This window comes from Cornus florida, unplaced genomic scaffold (genome assembly GCF_030987335.1).
Source record: "Cornus florida cultivar Cherokee Brave unplaced genomic scaffold, ASM3098733v1 CherokeeBrave_3.0.0_Hap2_Chr01, whole genome shotgun sequence".
Taxonomy (NCBI): Eukaryota; Viridiplantae; Streptophyta; class Magnoliopsida; order Cornales; family Cornaceae; genus Cornus; species Cornus florida.
Genome location: NW_026775571.1, coordinates 31409200 through 31429011, shown reverse-complemented (window position 1 = coordinate 31429011; position 19812 = coordinate 31409200). Strand labels below are relative to the sequence as shown.

Sequence of the window (19812 nt, the reverse complement as noted above, 5' to 3'; positions counted from 1 at the left end):
ATTATTAATAGACAAGGAGGAAGAGATACATATGGTTCCGATGCCAGTTACCTTGCCTTTAGAATTGTCTCCAAATGTGACGCTTCCTCCATTATATGCTTTTAGAGAAGAGAGTTTTGAGTAGTCTTCCGTCATATGTCTTAAACATCTGTTATCTAGAAACCATTTGTCTTTGAAAGATGAGGATGCCTTCAAGCCATCATACAAGAGAGATTTTAAATAATTTTCACTTGGTACCCAAATTTTGTTAGGTACATAAGAGTTAGATAGAGGCATGTATGTTCCTTCAAGAACCCATTTCTTTATGATTTTCAGCCTTTTCTTTGTGCAATCTTGGATAAGATGACCTATTCTTTTACAATAGTTGCATCTAGTACTTTTGGCCTTATTTTTAACAAAATAGTTAGCCAAAGGCTCTCTCTTTTTCAATAGGCATGCATTTTTGTCAAAATGATCATATCCTAATCCATGTTTATGAAAAACACTTCTTTGGCTACCTAGCATAAGTTCTAGATTTTTTGTACCTTGCGTAAACTTTGCTAGACCATCAATTTGGTCTTCAATAATTAGTTTCAAGGATTCATTTTCAGAAACAAGATCATATGATGCCGATTCTTTTAGAAAGATGCATTCCTTTTTCAAACAATCATTTTCATTTTGAATAGTTTGAAATTTGTTATCAAGGATGAGCTTTTCGCTTCTTAGAGAAGCACATTTTTTGACCATTTTTCCTAACTCATCATGTAATTCTTTAAAAGCATCAAGTAGTCCATTGTAAGCATCAACCAAATCATCATAAGACATTTCACATTTAAATAAAGAGTCAAGGTTAGAGTTTACCTCATCTTCATTTACTATGAGACAGAGAATAGCCTTTTCCTCATCGCTCTCGGAACCGTTTGAGTCATCATCTTCCCAAGTGGCTTACATTGCACTTCTCTTTTTCTTCTCCTTTTTATAAATAAGATAATTGACTTTGAAATGCCCTGGTTTTCCGCAATGAAAACAAGTAGGAGTGTCTCTTTTTCCATGTTCATTGGATGATTCACCCTTTTTGAATTTACCCTTGTTGAATTTCTTCCTTTGAAGAAATCTTTTAAAAGATTGAGTAATAAGGGCCAAATCATCATTTTCATTTTCATTGCCAGCAGCTTTCTTTTCCATTTGAGAGGATTTGAGAGCAATTTCTTTCTTTCGGTGATGGTCTCTTTTTCTATCTTTAAGGGTGATTTCCCAAGTAAGAAGGGAGCCAAGAAGTCCATCAAGCTCAAGTGTGTTGAGATTGCGAACCTCCTTAATTGCGGTAGCCTTTGCATCCCATTTTTCAGGTAAGCTTCTTAAAATTTTCCTTACAAGATCAGAATTAGTAATAGTTCTACCAAGATGCTTTAATCCATTTATAATATCAGTAAATCTCACAAACATTTCATTAATAAACTCATTTTCATTCATGCGAAACAATTCATATTGATGCATAAGAATATCAATTTTGGATTCCCGAACTTGTGATGTTCCTTCATAGGTAATGTGAAGTTTATCCGAGATTTCTTTAGCTGTGGTACATGTAGAGACTCTATTGTACTCACTAGGGCTTATGGCAAAATTCAGATTTACTTTGGCTTTAGCATTTAGGGAAATGAGTTTATAATCCTCAGTATCCCATTCTGCTTCAGTTTTAGGGACTTTTCTTGTGTCAACTACTTTCATTGGAACAAATGGTCCATTAACTATGACCAACCAAATTTGATAGTCTACGGATTGAAGGAAGTCTATCATTCTATTTTTCTAATAACCATAATTTGTTCCATCGAACCAAGGAGGTCTAGAATTAGATTGACCTTCTTGATGAAGATGACCATTTAAGTTTGACATGATCATTCTCTAATACACTTAAGCCTTTTCAGTAGAGATTAAGCTCTGATACCAATTGTTACCCAAGTAATGACTCTAGAGGTGGATGAATAGAGTCTTAGCAAACAATAGTCAATTTTTCTAATTTCAATTAATATGCAAGTACTAATCTTTCACAGCAAATGTTTAATACAAGAATCTGAATTTAAACCTCAACTATCAACATTTATCAATAGATTAATCATGTTAAATTTAAAGCAATAAATATAAGAGATAAAGAGAGAGATAGTAAACAAGTACCCAGCGATTTTAGCAAGGTTCAGAAACTCCTACTCCTCGGCTCAAGGCCCCTCTTAAGACTTCCCAATCCACTATGGCTTCTCCTTACGGGTGGAAAGCAAACCTTTTATAAGAAGTACCTCCTTACTTCAAAGTGCTAAGAGAAACACCTTCTCTTAGCCTTCCTTAGGCCACACCAGCCCTTACAAGTTTGAAGAAGATAAATGAAGTACACAATAATCTTTCTCAGATCTGTAGTATAAATTTTAGCTCACTCTAGAGTATGTATGAATAGATTGAAGATCAATACTCTTTAAAGATATGAAATGTGTGAATGATGGTATAAAAGCTCTATGATTGCATAGATATGATTCTCAGTGGTTGCAATGCCTTTTTATGAAGAAAACAAGTCATTATATAGAGTTTCAGACGTATCTGATCTGTATTCTAGCTGTTAGGCACACATTTCGAGGTAAAATAACCGTTCAAATTTGAATCTGCGTAGGTTTGATCGACCGAAATGAAACACCATTTTATTTCGGTCGTCCGAAATGACCTGAGGCTAACTTTTACCTTTTTACTTCGGTCGACCAAAATGGATTAGGCTTTTATTTCGGTTGTCCGAAATAGCCTGGGGCCTTTTAGCAAAGCTACTGTAAGAATCGGTCGATCGATTCATATGGTCATTCTATTTCGGTCATCCGAAATAGCCATGTGATCTTGTTGCTAAGCTACTACCCAAAATGGTCATCTGATTCAAATTGTTATTCCATTTTGGTCGATCGAAATAAAACTTCAGTTTTAGGAACATGTTTTGATGATATTTATACTTTGTCTAATGTTCCTTGATATTGATGAATGGGATTTTGTGCATGATCATAGATATATGAGCTTCAAAATGTTCATACATACTTTAACAAATGGTCCTATTCACTCACCAACTTAGCTACCCCTTTTTCATTGGTATTTGTATCTTTTGATTGCTTGATTGATCTAGATAGCTTCCTTTTAGATCTTGATTCCTTTGCGACCTTTTCTCGTATCTTCATAATGCTCCTTTTCATTTGTGCTTTACATGTAATGTCTTGACTTGATGAATGCTTAGATCTGTAATTTTGCTCAAGGTAGACATTAGAACACATAGAACATCATTAATGAATTATAATCATCAAAAGCCTTAGATTCAAGGTCAACAAAAAGTTTAATTCTTATTTTGAAAAATGGTATAAATAAATAATGATTGATTCAAAACTTATTTAGAAGAAGATTTCCAAAGTTAGATTTATTGTATTTCTAAAAAATAAATTAAATGAAAGGCCTCATCTGTGTTAAAAAAGGAAATGCATAATTTGATGATAAATTTTTTAAATAATTTTTTTTAAAAATATTCTTTTAATGTCTTCAGTCATAAATTATTTAAAATTTTAATTCAAACATTAAAATTCAATCATTTTCAGTGGATGAGTAAACAGCGGCTTCTATTAGCATTTTTGGAATAACAAAAAATAGTGTAACAACACATGATTGACACGTACATGTTTTTGTAAGGGTAATTTTGTCACTAAAAATATTTTACTAATGCAAGTGAGCAACACGCGTTACTTTAGCGTCCAAAACTAATAGAATTCGGCTAATGTGATAACTTTGTAATAATATTGGGGTTTTTAAAAACAGGTTGGAGTTTTATTATAAAAAAATTGAAAGTAGTATGGGTTTTATGATTTTAGCCCTATTTTATATACACACTTTAACACCTTTTTAAATTAAAAAAAATAATATTTTCTAAACTACATGACCATTGAAAATTTTTACTTTTATATTCAAACATGTTTTCTACTGAATTATTTTTTTACTTTATTTATCGATCCACCCCTGCCTTAGTGGCTTTGGGTAAGATTTACAAGTCACAACTAATATTCTTTAAATTACATGATTACTTTAATATTCAAACATGTCTTTTACTAAATTTCTCTATCTACTTCATTTAAATCAATTTTTGTTTGTGTTTTTTAGTCTTAATTTCGGTGGAAAAAATAATAAAAAAGTCTTAACTTCTTATAAGATACAACTAATATTCTCTAAATTACATAATTGTTGACAAAGAATAACTTTTATATTCAAATATGACTTTTACCAAATTCCTCTTCTACTCCGTATTAAATTATTAACCGTTGACATTGACAAATGACAACTACCTAATTAAATTAAAATATCCGTCTATCTCTATATTTGTGTGTGAACTTGCAAGTCACTCGTCAAAATTTCAAATAGAGAGAAGAAAGGAAGAAAATATCTAATTAAATTAAAATATCCGTCTATCTCTATGTTTTTGTGGTGTTTTTTTTTTTTTTTTTTTTTTTTTTGGCCTGGCAATAGAAACGCCCTACGACATCTACAAGAAACAGAACAACTACATACAAACCACAACTAAAGTAAACAAATTGAACAACCCAACAACAAAAGAACCACAAGACTCACAAAAACAAGATATCCAACAAGAAACATTGCCTAACTGATGTGGCATACACATTGTAACACAAATATGATGAATCGGAGGTAACAAGATTGGGTTTAAAATATGGGCTAACTGATCATTAGGCCTATTTGACAGCCCCACTAGACCATCCATGTATTGGACAGCAACAGTAGAAGTCAAACAGAAGGGTCTGAACGCACGAGAACATACTGGAGATGCACCCTTCCCACGCACCATCATTACACTCTGTGACAGGTGGGCCCCAAACTGGCACCACACATGACACTTTGAAAACTGAGGACGACCTAGCTGCACACATCGCAGGAACGGAGAAGAATGAGAATATACTGGCATGCTACCATCATCGTGAGAGCCATCATCATGAGCTCCATCTGCAACAAAATACCCCCACCAAACATAGTGAGACACAACAAATATCCACATTGGATAATTACTAACTTGGCCATTCATTCCGACAACGTCCAACCACAGCCCATAGTTAGTGACGTTCAGATTAAACATAACGCTGATTGGAGCAACACTAAAGACCGGCAAACAGGCGACAGCATCATGGCTATGAACCAACAGAATAGAGGCTATTAAACTCCATATTGGATGAAACAGAAACCACGCCCTTACCATATTGATGAACTTCAGCAGCAAGAGGTGCCCAAAAAAAGGTGGAGGATTGGGTTGGAAACATCGACGACACCAAGACGGCCTCGGCGAAGCATAAACCACATCATCAACCACCTCCCCTGAAGAACAACGCCGAGTATTGTGACAACCAGAAAAACCACTTACCAAACCGAAGCCTTCTCACCCATGAACAGAGAAAACGAAAAGGAAGCATAAAACCCTAAAAATAGCAAACAACATCAAACAGATGACAGTAAATATGAAAACAATAGAAATAAGCTCAATACCCGGATCAAAAGGGAAAAACATCAAGGATTGGGTCATAATCCTTCCATTTTGTGAAATTCCCAACAGTAATCCCCACAACTCCCGTGTACCCTTCCAGACAAACAACCCAAAGGGTTGGGGGAGAGGAGAAAAGCAAGAAACCATCCCGGAGAGAACACATAAACTGGAATCCAACCCAGACTCTGATGATACAGAGACCCTTAACACAGTAAGGAAACATGAGATTGTGGAAAAAGAAAAGCTGTGAATACAATTGTTGCTTATTTCAGGAGATTGTGGAAAAAGAAAAATTGTGAAATATGAGATGTTGTGTTGGTGAAATGTTATATTTTTATGGTGTTTGGCTTCTAATCAAATGGCATTAGGTAGGAAGATTAAATGGTTCATTTCACGAGTGGTTGTTGACAAGTCAAAGGGCATGTTGGTCATTTTTTATACTACAATAGTCTGGAGGGGTGTGTTTGCAAACTTTTCAAATGTAAGGGGGTGGTGGGACTGCATGCATGTTGACTTTAATTTGCGAAACATTGACCGAAACATCAGAAAGTGTCAAAACAATTTACCCTTTTTTTATTTTTATTTCTTTCACTATCTACTATTTCCACTTCTAAGTTTTTTATTCTATCTAACCAAACAAAAAATGAAACAAAAGTATCAAGAGAAACATTTTAAACATTTTCTTTTTATGTTTTCTTACATAATGAGCAGTACATCAAATCTATCAAAGGACCATACATGTAAATGTATCCACCTATATATCAATATTGTTCTAAATAAAGTAACAAAAGTTTGTTGCAAAAACATCAAGATAATGTTTGGTTTTTAACTTTGAAAACACTTTCTAAGAACAATAAAATTTCTGAAAATAATTATTTTTATAACTGAGTTTTTAAAAAAATAATTTTAGAATACTAAATCAAAAAGAGTTTTTGTGTAGCTTTTTATTTTTAGTTATATGAAAATAGAAAATAATTTTCAGAGTTACAAACCAAGCATACTTTAAAATGATAAGGTTGTATCTAACTTTTGAAAAAGCCACTTTCAAAGCCTTAAGAGCAAGTCCAATGGTGATTGGTTTGGCGATTTTGGGCCAATTTTAAAGAGTGGGCTGCTCCAATGGATTCTTTAAAAAGTGGGCCCCATTAACACAATCTTGATTTTTTTTTTTTTTTTTTTTTTTTTTTTTTTTTTTTAAATTCTGGCCCAAACAATGTTTTAGCCCAAAACACTATTTGGGAAGGCTTGTTTGGCTGAAAAAAAAAGAAGAAAAAAATTAGATTTTTGGCTGATTTTGGTCTGTTTTTTTTTTTTCCTCAAAATAATTGAACCGAAGAGCCATTAAGGCACTGTTTGGCTGACACAAACAGTGCCTTAGAGGCTTTTTTGGGCAACAAAAGTTAAAAAAAATAGATAAAAGTGTTTTTTTTTTTTAAATTATTTTTTAAAATATTCCTACTGACATATAGCCGTTTTAGGCACTGTTTGGCTGACCCAAATAGTGCCTTAACGGCTATATTGGCACAAAAACCTATTTTTTGAATTTTTTTTTTGAAAAAATTCATTATATATATATATATATATATATATATATATATATATTTATTTATTTATTAAACAAAAAAAACCCTTTCATTTTTCCTCTATAAAATACATCAACCCCTACTATTATTCACCTCATATCCAACCCATCTTTTCTAGTTTTCGACCTACAACTATAACCACTAAGTCATTTCTCAATCTTTTATGATATTTTTTACTCAAATTTAATTCCATGTTTAAATTTTTTTTTATGATATAGCCGTTTTAAAAATGTAGCCGTTAGGAAAAAAGTTAAAAAATAAAATTTATTAAAAATTAAAAAAAATTAAAATATTAATATTTTTGGAAAGCGGAAATGCACTATTGGAGTACATTCGATAGCTAAATTTTGAAGGTTCTAAAACGCTGACGTGGTTATGAAAAATGCTGGTAAATTCGGAGATTCTGAATTCGGAGATTCTGAATTCGGAGAGTCTATTGGAGATGCCTAAGGCCCAAAAGCAGTTATTACTTTTGGAAGATTTTTGGGTCAAAGTTTATGGGAGTGGCTTTCACATGAACCTATTCTTGAAAAACACAAAAGACGTTTTGGCTCTTTAAAGAAAATTTTTGTAATTCCATTTTAACCTTTTTCTTTTGAATTACAAAAATATTATCCAACGGTATCTCAAATGAATATTTCATCGAAGAACCAAATAATTGTTTGAGCGTTACACCAATATCACTAAATGCTCTTTTGCTAAACTAACGGAAAAAACTGATCACTGAAAGCTATTTTAAAATATAATTTTTCTTTTTCAAACACTATTTTCCCATCATTACACTCAAGCAAAACATTTTCAAGTAATTAATCATTTCTGTCTTAATTTTTCGAACTTTACCGACTTGTAACCCAAATGGTAAAATGGGATGCTTTCAAAAAGTTTGCTTGAAACTTTAAAATTTAAACTTCACAGGGATTAAAACGGCGTCGCCTTACTGCACTTAAAGCATTTAGAGACGCTCTTCCAGTCTCTCCTAGTATTTTGAACCCTGTGACAGACACCTTGTAGGCTTGTAGCGTGAGCGAAGGTGCACGTTAGCTTCAAGAAGAAGCTCGTCCAGACTTGGCATTACTCAGTAATGGCGAGTGCGCATTGCGCTACCATCTCCTTCCTCCTACCTTTTGCTAAGGCCACCTCCACCCGTAGAAAACCACTGGTATTTTCTCATATTTCCACTCCATCTCCATCCAAATTCACCAAGAGAAAAAACTATCTCCGCCCAAAGCTTCTCAAAACCCTAAAAATAATAACGCCTCTCATTCCCCAAGAGTCCCTCACAAATCCCATTATTCCCACTGAGTCGTCCCCCCATGAACAACAACCCGAGAGTCCCTCCGACCAATTTTCCGGTAATTCTTGCCCTAACTTTGCCGAAGAAGAGCCTAAAGAGTCGGAGTCGGTGTGGAGTGAAATTCAATTCTCCGAAAGCTCAGACTCTGCCGGAGTTTTGGAGGGTAGTGTTCGTAATTTTTCTACAAGGTCAGTCCTTAAATTTGGGTTGTATTTGGTTGGAGCTTTTGTGTTTCAGACCATTTGTGCTGTTTTGTTATTTGGGTCAGCTGATTCTGACCATAAAGATGGGAATTTCGATGGTGAAGATAAAACTAGGGTTTTAGAATTCGGAATGAATCCAACCTGTAAAGGAAAATCGAACTTTGTTGTCAATGGAAAATTGGGTTCTAAACAAGTTGGGATTATAGACATGGATGAGTCTGAACTGGAAAAGAAAATTGTTGAAATTCGAGAGATGGCGAGAAAAGCAAGAGAGAGCGAAAGGTTGGGGTCAAAGGTCGATGCATTGAATGATGGCATTGAAGAGGAGGTAGATAACCGGTTAGTCAAGTTACGAAAGAGGTTGGAAAATGATAGTGGAAAGTTGGTGGTGTCCTCTATAAGTGATTTGAATAAGGATGTTAAGGTAGAAGATGGGATTGATAAAGATAGTTTGGATGCAAATGAGGCTTATAGGACATTGATGTTTAAGAAGAAGTACAAATTTAAGGGTCCATCACCTCAACCAGCCAACAAACCCAAAGGTTTTCAGGGTTTGAAAAATGGTGCTACTAAGATAGAAAGCAGTTCTATTTCAGCTAGTGAAGATCAAATGAACGAGCAGCACGGCCTGGCAAATGATAAATTGCTGAGAAATAATTCTACCTCTATGGAGGAAGATGCTGGAAAGAAACCATCAATGGAAGAGTTAAAATCTTCACAAACTCAATGGAGGAAGTCGGTGAAGAAAAGGGGGACTGCAAATTTGGGAAAGAAAGCGGGAGTTGATATTAGCGAATCAAGGAATGGTAATATTCTTATTACTTGTTAAAGTATACTATTCTTTAATCATTCTGTTATAATATTTTTTGAATATTTGAAAATTAGAAGTGCTAACTGTTTTTGCCATTATTGGTATGATATCCATTATAAATGAATTATGTTCATCTTTGTTCCTAGAAACACCTTAGGGATACTATCTGATATGCATTTTACAATATTGCACAAATAATCAAAATCTAGAAAATCAATAAAATAAATAAAGAAAATGAATAGTAAAGAGAATCAATTTTTAATAGCCATTATCGGCCTTGTTGCATATTGAGAGAACTGCTGTATATATACTACAATCTGCCCATTCTACTACAATCAATGTACCATTCTGTGTAATCAACAATTTGGAAATAAAGGAGGATGAAGTGATTGTGTTCTGAATTGTTGGAACTTCTAGAAAGACGAAGGTTGGAAGAAGATTAAGACAAAATGAAAATAAAGGGCTTAGGTATCATCTGGACAGTGACACTCTTCTGCTCCTCCAACCAACTTGTCCTTTGTGCTGAATTATTATTATTTTTTTCCCTAAATGATCCTTTGTGCTGAATTGCTGACGCAGTACTCATAACCATTTTCACATGTGCCAATAGCTAGAATGTCTGGTATGCATGCTCATTGCTCCACGAGTTCTTCCTCTGTCATGTCGACCAAGGTGTAGTGTTAGGGCCTTAGGGTGCACTATGACTATTCTGTTTAGTTAATGTGCCCACCCTTTTCCTTATCTCACCTTGACTTACTCCTAATCCATTCCTTGACATACCCAAATTCCCACTTGCGATCATGTTGAAATTCTATTGTGGTTACAACACGATCATCTCGTGTTGTGCACATAATAACATGACACCTTGAGTTGCGACAAGTAGGTTACTTTAGGATAAGCACATTGTTGTGGCATTCTGCAGCATAATCTTGATGCTCTTTATCCAAAAGTAATCAGTACTTTTTCTTACGTAAGCAAAATTGCAATAATACCATGGTTGAGGTAGGGCTGAAGGTATTACAATTCTTCCTTAAGCTTGTCACTTGAAAGAAGTGCGTCGTCAATGCCCACAACGCTCTAGTTGTGGCTTTCACAAGACGAAGGGGATATGTCATTATCCCAGGTTACAACACAGTGGAAATGCTTCATTCAAGCTTCTAATAGACGTTAGGGGGGAAGCATTATTTTGCTGTGATGCAACTGCAAATGTTGGAGAAATAAAATTAAAGAGTTTTCAAATTAATTTTAAAGTGATACAACTTTTCTAAAGGATGTATATAAGTGGTTGGTGACAATAGTTTAAATCTAAAAGGTCTTTATTTACAATACGCATAACCTTTCAAAAAGGTATTTGAAACATAGTTGTTAAGGCGCGCCTAGGCTCCAAAAAAGGCCAGGCTTAGGTAGAGCACCTCAACCTCGTACGGGCAGGTCCCCTTTCATGCTCACATAAAAGATCACACCTTTTATTTTTTAATGATTTATTCATATCATTTTTCTTTTTTGCCAAATGACTACTATATTAGAATCTTCTATATCATATCATGATCATATTTAATGGATCATATTTTTCAACGTTATGAGATATTTGACAAAATCCATATTTTTATGGTTCACTACTTAACATTAATTGCCTTTAGTGCTTGAGTATAAATATTTTTGATAATATATATTTAAAGTATTGCATAATTATAGTTTTTAATTGTATCAAATATATAATTACGTTTAATTTGGTTAATGCATATTCATATGAAATGATTTATGAGCATTAATTTATCTGATCCTCTTAGTTGATATATCAAAATTTCATTTTTAAAGAATTATAAAAAAAAAAATTTAAAATCATTTTTTAATATTTTTTAATTATTTGTGTAGCATATCTTGAATTGTTCTTATTGTACATTGAATTTATATGCAAATAAAAAAGATATGTGTATAGTGATTTAACTAATTTATTGAATTTATATGTTGAAAATAGTTGTTATTTTGATATTGACAAGTATGTGTTGCATAGTTTAATTATTCTTTATATACTTATCATTAATATGCAATATGGTCACACACGCGCCTTACTTAGATCAGGCTCACACCTTTCTTATAAAGGTGTTTATTCAAGCCTATAAATATGAATGGCTTCTCCATCCAAATATACATTAACAAAAAGCCCAATCTCTCCTCTCTCTACAATGAATCTGCTTATTCAATCTCACTTTCATTTCACAAGGTATTCCTTGAATTCTCTTTCTCTCGTTTTCTTGTCTAAATATGAGTTTCTTACTATTTTGGATATTTAAAAAAAAAAAATCAATACTAGTGTTTAAGTTGTTTTGTATCTTGAAAGTGTACTTTCTTTTAATTATTGTTGCTCTGACTATCTTTGTTTAATAAGGGAAAGTATTTCACTTATGACCTAGGAAGCACGGACACTCCCAAATGGGCAAAGAATCCGTGTCCGACACGTGTCGGACACAGACACGCGTCGGACACGCCCCGACACGTGTTGGACACACCAAAAAACGTGTTTGGAATTTTTTTTAATTTTCGGACACAGCTCGGACACGGCATGGACCCGGCTCAGACAGCTCGGACACGGCTCGGATACACTTTTCTGGAATTTTTTTTTTTTTTTTCTAAAATTTTTAATGCTGATATGTTAATTTTTTAATTTTTTTTAAAATTTTTAATGCTGATATGTTCTATTTTTTGTTTTGTACTACCCTAAAGATGCTGATATATATATATACTAACCTAAAGATGCCACAATTCGCCGTGTCCGTGTCCTAAAGATGCTGATATATATATATACTAACATATCAGTGATATATATATATTCCAACCTAAACATATCAGTGTTTTTTTATTTTTAAATTGCTAATGCTGATATATATATATACTATTCGCCGTGTCCGTGTCCTAATTTTTTTGGATTTGCCGTGTTGCCGTGTCTGTGTCGTGTCGTATCCGTGTCCCGTATCCGTGTCCTTGCTTCTTAGCTTATGACACAACGTATTTATACGTGCCTAGAGTCCTATTCAGATTGCTGTCCAGTATTTATTTACAATAGTTTTATTCAGCTTGGTTTTTGATATTATTCCCCAGATTTTGTGTGTGTTTTATTTCTATCAAATATATCCTTGCTATCCACCTTTTTCTCTTCATGCTGCCTCACATTTGGGATGGTAGTCCCTACCCTTCTTCCTTGAGATCACAATAGTCTTTTATCATTACGCAATGAAATCTATAGTACGTTTTTATGCATGTTTAGCAAACTGTTCAGTTATTTTTTAATTTTTATAGGTGTTGTGCAGGAGAGAAGTCGGCCCTCAGTGGAAATTGTGGAATTGACCAAATCAAGCAAGTTGGAGGCACATAATTCGCAGTTTTCCGCAAAAGAAAACCTGGACACTGCCACAACATCCAACAAGCCTGATGTGTTAAGTAGATGTGGTGGTTCGAGGAGTAAAGAAATTGGAAGACGAGCAGCAGGCCAAACCAGGAATAATAAATCACACTCTCAGACTGATTTGTGGTGGTGTAGTCTTCCTTATGTTCTGGTATGTAGTAGAACTCGTACATGTTTCATCAGTCAATATCTTCTTTTTCCTTTGATTTATTTTACTTGTATAAAATTCTATCACAAGGTGATTTGTCTGCTCGTAAAACAGATCAAAGAAATGCTTTTGAGTTTTACTTTGAAACACTCAGAAAAAAGAAAAAAAAAAACGATCATTAGAATGGTGAGGAAACTTTTTAATGGGAGCCTTTATGATACATGGTAAGCTCAAGTGGTATTAATGATTAGGTATAAGTTAGATTTTCTGGTAATATGTTCTCATAAAACTCTCTCATATAATCTTGAGATGAACTGGTACAAGGTTAGAAGCAGACATGCACTAGATGTTTGGAGCATGTGGAAGCACTAACCAAACCAGCGCTTGCTTGTAATTGAGAATTAATTAAAATAAAAATAAAAATAAAAATAAAACTCAAAGTACCCCCAAATCTGAAAGAGGAGGTTTTTACTTGGTGCTTGTGGCTTTTTATCGAAGAAAAATAAAAATCATCACCCCCTGTGATTGGCATTTGTGGGTTTTTACTATTATAATAGGCTTTTATTCTATAATATTGTCAAGACTGTTGGAACATTTGACAAGATGATACTTGAACTCCTCTCCACGACCCCCCCAAAGGAAATTCCGTTGAAGCCTCTCAATTCTTCCAACAATAGAGACTGGAATCCGAAAGAGCGAAAGAAAGTACGTTGGGAGACTTGACAAAGTACTCTTCACAAGCGTAACTTTACCACCCTTTGACAGATATTGCTTTTTCCATCCAGCTAATCTTCTCTCAACCCACTCAATCACCGGGTTCCAACTTCCCACCCTCCTGGCCGAGTCCCCCAGCGGCAAACCCAAATACGAGATAGGAAAGCTTTGCGTCCCACACCCTAAAACAGCAGCCAGAGTGTCTACCTCCTGAACCTCCCCCACAGGAACGATTACTCTCTTTCCCACGTTAACTTTCAAGCCAGAAACTGCTTGAAAGCAAACCAAAACACATCTCAGATACCTTAACTGGGACACCTCTGCCTCACAAAAAACGATTGTGTCATCCGCAAAAAATAAATGAGAGATCTCCATCTGCTGAGCTGAGGCAGGGCCAATCTTGAAACCCCTAATAAAACCCAAATCCACCGCCCTTCTCATCAACCTACTAAGAGCCTCCATAACAATAATAAAAAGGAAAGGGAAAAGAGGGTCCCCCTGCCTCAATCCACGAGAACTACCAAAGAATCCCGAAGGAGACCCATTCACCAACACTGAAAACCTAACAGTGGAAACACATGAAATAATCCATTTTCTCCATTTCTCACCAAAGCCCATCCTCTCCAACAAATAGAACAGGAAATTCCAGCAGACATGGTCATAGGCTTTCTCGATATCCAGCTTGCAAAGAACACCCGGAGTCCCACTATAAAGTCTAGAATCCACACATTCACTGGCAATGAGGACGGAGTCCAGGATCTGTCTACCCCCAATGAAAGCATTCTGAGACTCAGAAATAACTCCATCAAGAACCACCCTCAATCTGAAGGCAAGGACTTTTGCGATGAGCTTGTAGATACACCCAATTAGACTAATAGGTCTAAAATCCTTAATATTAGAAGCACCACCCTTCTTAGGAATAAGGGCAATAAAAGATGCGTTAAGCGATTTCTCAAACCGCCCCGTGGAATGAAACTCATGAAAGGTGCCCATAATCTCATACCGAACCACCTCCCAGCTTTCCAACAAAAATCTCATCTTGAATCCATCAGGACCTGGGGACTTGTCACCATTGCAACTCTTCAGCGCCTTCAGCACCTCCTCCTCCGAAAAGGGACTTTCCAACCCATCCCTTTCCAAGACAGAAATAGAATCAAAGTGAAGGCCATCAAGACGTGGTCTCCAACGAAGAGGCTCTGAATACAGCCTTTGGTAAAAAGAGACAATGCCACTTCGCACCTCCTCCTCCGAAGTCAAAACCGGCCCATCCACACACATCCGCCCAATATGATTATTCCTCCTATGAGCATTGGCAGTTCTATGGAAAAACTTCGTATTCCGGTCTCCCTCTTTGAGCCACAATGCCCTAGATTTCTGACGCCACGAGATTTCCTCCAAAAGAGCAATCTCCACACATTCTGCCTGACAAGCTGCTCTCCTACTGCGTTGAGATTCAGAGATACCATCCTCCCCTTCCAATCTATCAATCTCAGCAATATCAGCCAAAGCCCTGTTCTTCCTCCACACCAAACTCCCGAACACCTCCTTATTCCACGTTTTGAGATTATTTTTCAGGAATCGAAGCTTTCCTGCAAGAACATGGCTCGACGTACCCACCACCAGATTCTCCTCCCACCAAGTATGCACAGGACCCTGGAAATTATCTGCACGAAGCCACATGTTCTCGAATCTGAAAGGAGTGCTGCGAGATCTCAAATCTCCACAGTCCAGAACTAAGGGAATGTGGTCCGATGTCACCCTAGCCAAAGCAGCCTGAATAACATCCGGGAACTTCTCCTCCCATTCACCGGAAACCAAAAATCTATCAAGTCGAGAAAAGGTTGGAGCTTCCCTTCCATTGGACCAAGTGAAAGAAGCTTCCTCAAGAGGGAGATCGATAAGCTGGTGACCATCAATAAAATCAGAAAAGTGCATCATGGCCTGAGTCCACGGACCATCTGTAGACCTTTCTGCCAAGGATCTAACCACATTAAAATCCCGTGCCACACACCAAGGAAGAGACCACCTCCCCTTCACCCCACTCAACTCCTCCCACAAACCATCCCTTGCACCATCGTCAACCGGCCCATACACCCCAGAGCATAGTTGTTAAAGGCTCAAGGCGCACTAAGGCGCCAAAGGCCTTCTGGAGCCTAAGCGCAAGGCGCAGTATAAGGCGCAAGCCTGATCGAAGCAAGGCGCGTGTATATAATATTACATATTTAAACATATATTATTATCATATATTCATAATCAAGCAGTAATTGCAGTTAATGTAAGTAGTAAACCATAAATTTATGAATTTTGTCAAATATTTCATAAGGTTAAACAATACGACATATGATGTAGGACTTTTTAATTTAGTAGTTATTAAGTAAAAAATAAAATGATATGGATAAATGATTAAAAAATACAAGGCACGCCTTTTTTGAGCCTGGAGCCTACTAAAAAACGTGAGCCCGTGGGCTTTATGTGAGCCTTAATTGAAGGGGCCTGGCGTGTAGTAGGTTGAGACGATCTAGCTGAGCCTTGACGAGCCTGGGGCTTTTTTGGAGCCTAGGCGCGCCTTTAACAACTATGCCCCAGAGAAACGCCAAGAGAAGCCATCTTCCTCCGACACAAACGCATAAGACAGAGAAAAACTCCCTCTGCAAATATCCACCTTGGCCAACCATCTCCTATCCCACGTAATAAGCACGCCTCCTGAAGTCCCTACAGCATCCAGTGCCTCCCACTCGACAAAACGGTTGCCCCACAAACTTTTCACCACTCGATCAGACATAGAATCAACCTTAGTTTCTTGAAGACACACCAAATGCACCCCCCATTTCCTCACCGCCATCTTCACCACCCTTCGCTTGCTCGGGTCATTTAGACCGCGGACATTCCACGATAAAATTCAAAGCTTCATGAGGAAACAATCACCCCCTTCCCCCCCTTACCCCTCCCTCCACCTTTAGCATTACCCCTCTCCTTCACCCCTCCAATCACCCTGTCATAATTCACATCACAACACAAATTCCTTAACTCCCTTTCCCCTTTCCCCGGAGTAAGGTTTTTCATCTTCCTACTTCTTCTTCTGGAAAATTGAATCATCTCCCCTTCTCTCCCCTCTACCGTGGCCTGAAGGATTGCTAAGGCCTGATCACGGTTGTCCTTGCAAGAAACACCCAATAGATCACTAGCAACCCCAATATTAGCCTTGACCCATTCCATTCCAGTGTCCTCACCTTTCTGCCTACACACCTTACTGCCCAACTCCTCTGGAGGGCCATTGGAAAGGGGTGGGATGCTTTTTCCAAACATATTAGATTCAGAGTTCGGGATGGAAGAAATATCCGATTTTGGGAGGATTCATGGTGCGAGGATAGGCCATTGGCTATTTTGTTCCCCAGTCTCTTTAGGATTGCTGTTGAGAAACATGCTATGGTTGCTGACTGTTATCACCTTGATAGCGGAAGGGTATTTTGGGATGTGCGCTTTCGGCAAGCCTTTCAGGATTGGGAGTTGGATGATGTCACTGGGTTTTTAGCTCTCCTTTACAGACAGGATGTGGAGGGTTCTGGTGCAGATTCCTTGATTTGGGTGCCTTCATCTCAGGGGATGTTCCAGGTTCCGTCCTTTATGTGCCTTTCTGGTTTTCAGGGTACCACATTCCCATGGAAGACGGTGTGGATGTCTAAGGCGCCTCTTAGGGTAGCCTTTTTTGTGTGGATTGCAGCTTGGAGTAAGATTTTGACTTTGGACAACTTGACGAAGCGAAGGCATATAATTGTGAATCGGTGTTGTCTTTGCAAGAGCAATGGGGAGTCAGTGGACCATCTTCTGCTGCATTGTCCTGTGACTCATGATTGTTGGAGTTTGATTTTTGGATTGTTTGGAATTCATTGGGTCATGCCTCGGACCTCTCGGGAGTTGTTGGATATTTGGAGGGGCCAATGGGTGGGGGCTCAGGCGAGAGTCTTCTGGAGGGTGACCCCTTTTTTGCATTTGGTGGAGCCTTTGGAAAGAGTGGAATTGTAGATCTTTTGATGGGAAGGAGTCCTCTATTGGGATGCTGAAATTTTCTATTATTTGTACCCTTTTTTGTTGGGGTCAGGGGAGAGATTACTTCTCTTGAGGAGATTGTTGACTTCATGGGCTCTTTGAGTTCATAGATTTCGTTTTGTCTTTGTATAGTTTGGGACGCGTTCCCCTTTTGAACGCTCTTTAATACATTTTACTTATCAAAAAAAAAAAGACTATTGGAACTTGGATCAATCATTTATGTGGTGAAAGAGGAGGTTTTGAGTGCTCTGATTAAAGAACTCTTCTTGTATTTCGGGCAAGGTGTGGGTGTTCTGTTGGCAGAATGGGAGTGATGGCCCAAGGAAGCCTTCAAAGGTTAAAGTAGTGTTGATATGGTTGCAATTCTATATGATAGAGAGGATAAAGTGAGAGGGGAGAAGAGAGAGGAGGTGGCGGCCATGGGATGAGGTGGAGAAGAGAGGAGAGAGGTGGTGTTGTGGTGGAAACAGTGGTGAAAGTGGTTGGGGTGTTGGTGGTTGTAGGAGTCAGAGAGAGAGAGAACGGAGAGAGGGAAGAGAGAGAGTAGAGAAGAGCATAGTTAAATGGTGGGCAAAATCACCATTTTACCGTACAAGCTGTTTTACCTTTTTGTTAATAAAAATTGGAAGCATAAAAGGAAACTCAACCTTTTATTTTTTACATCCGTAAGTGGTAAACTGTAAGTGTAACTTTTTTGCATAAGTTTTCACCCCGTGTAATTTCAATAAAGGTCAATGTATTTCTCTAAATATTAAGTTGAAAAGGCTTCGGAATCTATCGTCATTCAAAAAGTTAAATTCAGAATATGCTCCCTTGTCAACGAGAAATTATGGGGCTATATTGTTCTTTTCTTCTCCTTAAGGTGGTTTCACATTTTTTTTTATTTCTGACGTAATCAAATTGGTCAGAAGTCTCAGGAAATTTTTTTGCAAGGTAAACAATCTGCCTTTTCTCTTAATTAAGCATCTTTTATTTTAGGCTATTCTGATGCGGAGAGGTCACGATGGTGTAGGACCACAGGGTCTATTTACCTTAAAGAGCACCTCTCGCACCAAAGACGAGGATGACTCATCTCATATTGTTGCTTTTGAAGACCGCGGCGATGCCACTAACTTCTGTTATCTCCTACAATCCTTTTTCGAAGATCTGGGAGATTTTAGCGTCGACATTGTTCCTGTATCAACAAATGTAAGAATCTTGCTTGATATCAACTGTACTTGTTAGTCCTATCTCGCATAGCTGATAATGATACAATGTGCATGCCATTCTTGTACACCTGTGTGGGGTAGTGCTAACACTTGAAAAGAAAACCTGAACTTTTCAGGAACTCGTTGATGATGTAAAATCAAATGCTGTGAAGGTAATTGTCGTGAAGAAGGGGCAACTTCAGCTTTATGCCGGACAACCATTGGCTGATGTTGAGATGGCCTTGCTCTCTTTAGTTTGTTGAAGTGCTTATACACCATAACAGAGGCAGGATGTGAAAAGATGCTTCTCACTGGGAGTTCCTTCATCAGTTTAACATGTTCTTATAAAAGGTGGGATCATCAATGCTGATATTGTTGAGTTAGTATGGTTTGGAGAGGCAATTTTTTTTAAATTTATTTTTAAATTTATTTATTTTTTTATAATGAAAATAATCATGTATAGATTAAATGTTAGGTCTATATCAAGTCCCCCCTCCCAGGACCTTCCTGTAGCGGGACTAGGACTGGGTAATGTCTCTTTAATCATGTTTAGATCCCTAGTCATCACAAACAGTCAAACAGCATGAAGCATGTAGTTACCACTTGTGAAAACTAGATTTGTTTTGGTAAAACCCATTTAGTGAAAGGTTAATTTTTTTCATTTGTGTGTGTATTTGAGTACATGCTATTGTTTAAGCACTGGATTGTGGAAGGTAATTACAGTTTAGTCTATATGCATGATAGAGCTAATTCCCTTGCTCAAGTACTGGATTACTGATTTAGAGCTTTCAATCTTTAACATCAGTTGCAGGCACCTAATTGTCACATGCATCTTCGGATATGGTTAGCTCTCCAATTTTTGTTAAATGGAGAGCCACATCAACTGGCCGGC

General features: G+C 37.0%; 1 protein-coding gene across 2 annotated transcripts; it reads left to right on the top strand.

The window, feature by feature from the left end:
* Positions 1 to 8087: 8087 nt before the first annotated feature.
* On the top strand, positions 8088 to 19581 carry LOC132294320 (uncharacterized). 2 transcript variants are annotated; one of them, XM_059792132.1, is made up of 4 exons: positions 8088 to 9416; positions 12719 to 12975; positions 18712 to 18921; positions 19058 to 19581. In XM_059792132.1, exons 1-4 carry the CDS (start codon positions 8195 to 8197, stop codon positions 19181 to 19183), a joined length of 1815 nt encoding a protein of 604 aa, XP_059648115.1. In that variant the 5' UTR covers positions 8088 to 8194; the 3' UTR covers positions 19184 to 19581. The 2 variants fall into 2 exon arrangements, with proteins under 2 accessions (XP_059648115.1, XP_059648123.1); XM_059792140.1 differs by lacking the exon at positions 19058 to 19581 and having other exon boundaries at positions 18746 to 18915.
* Positions 19582 to 19812: the final 231 nt, after the last annotated feature.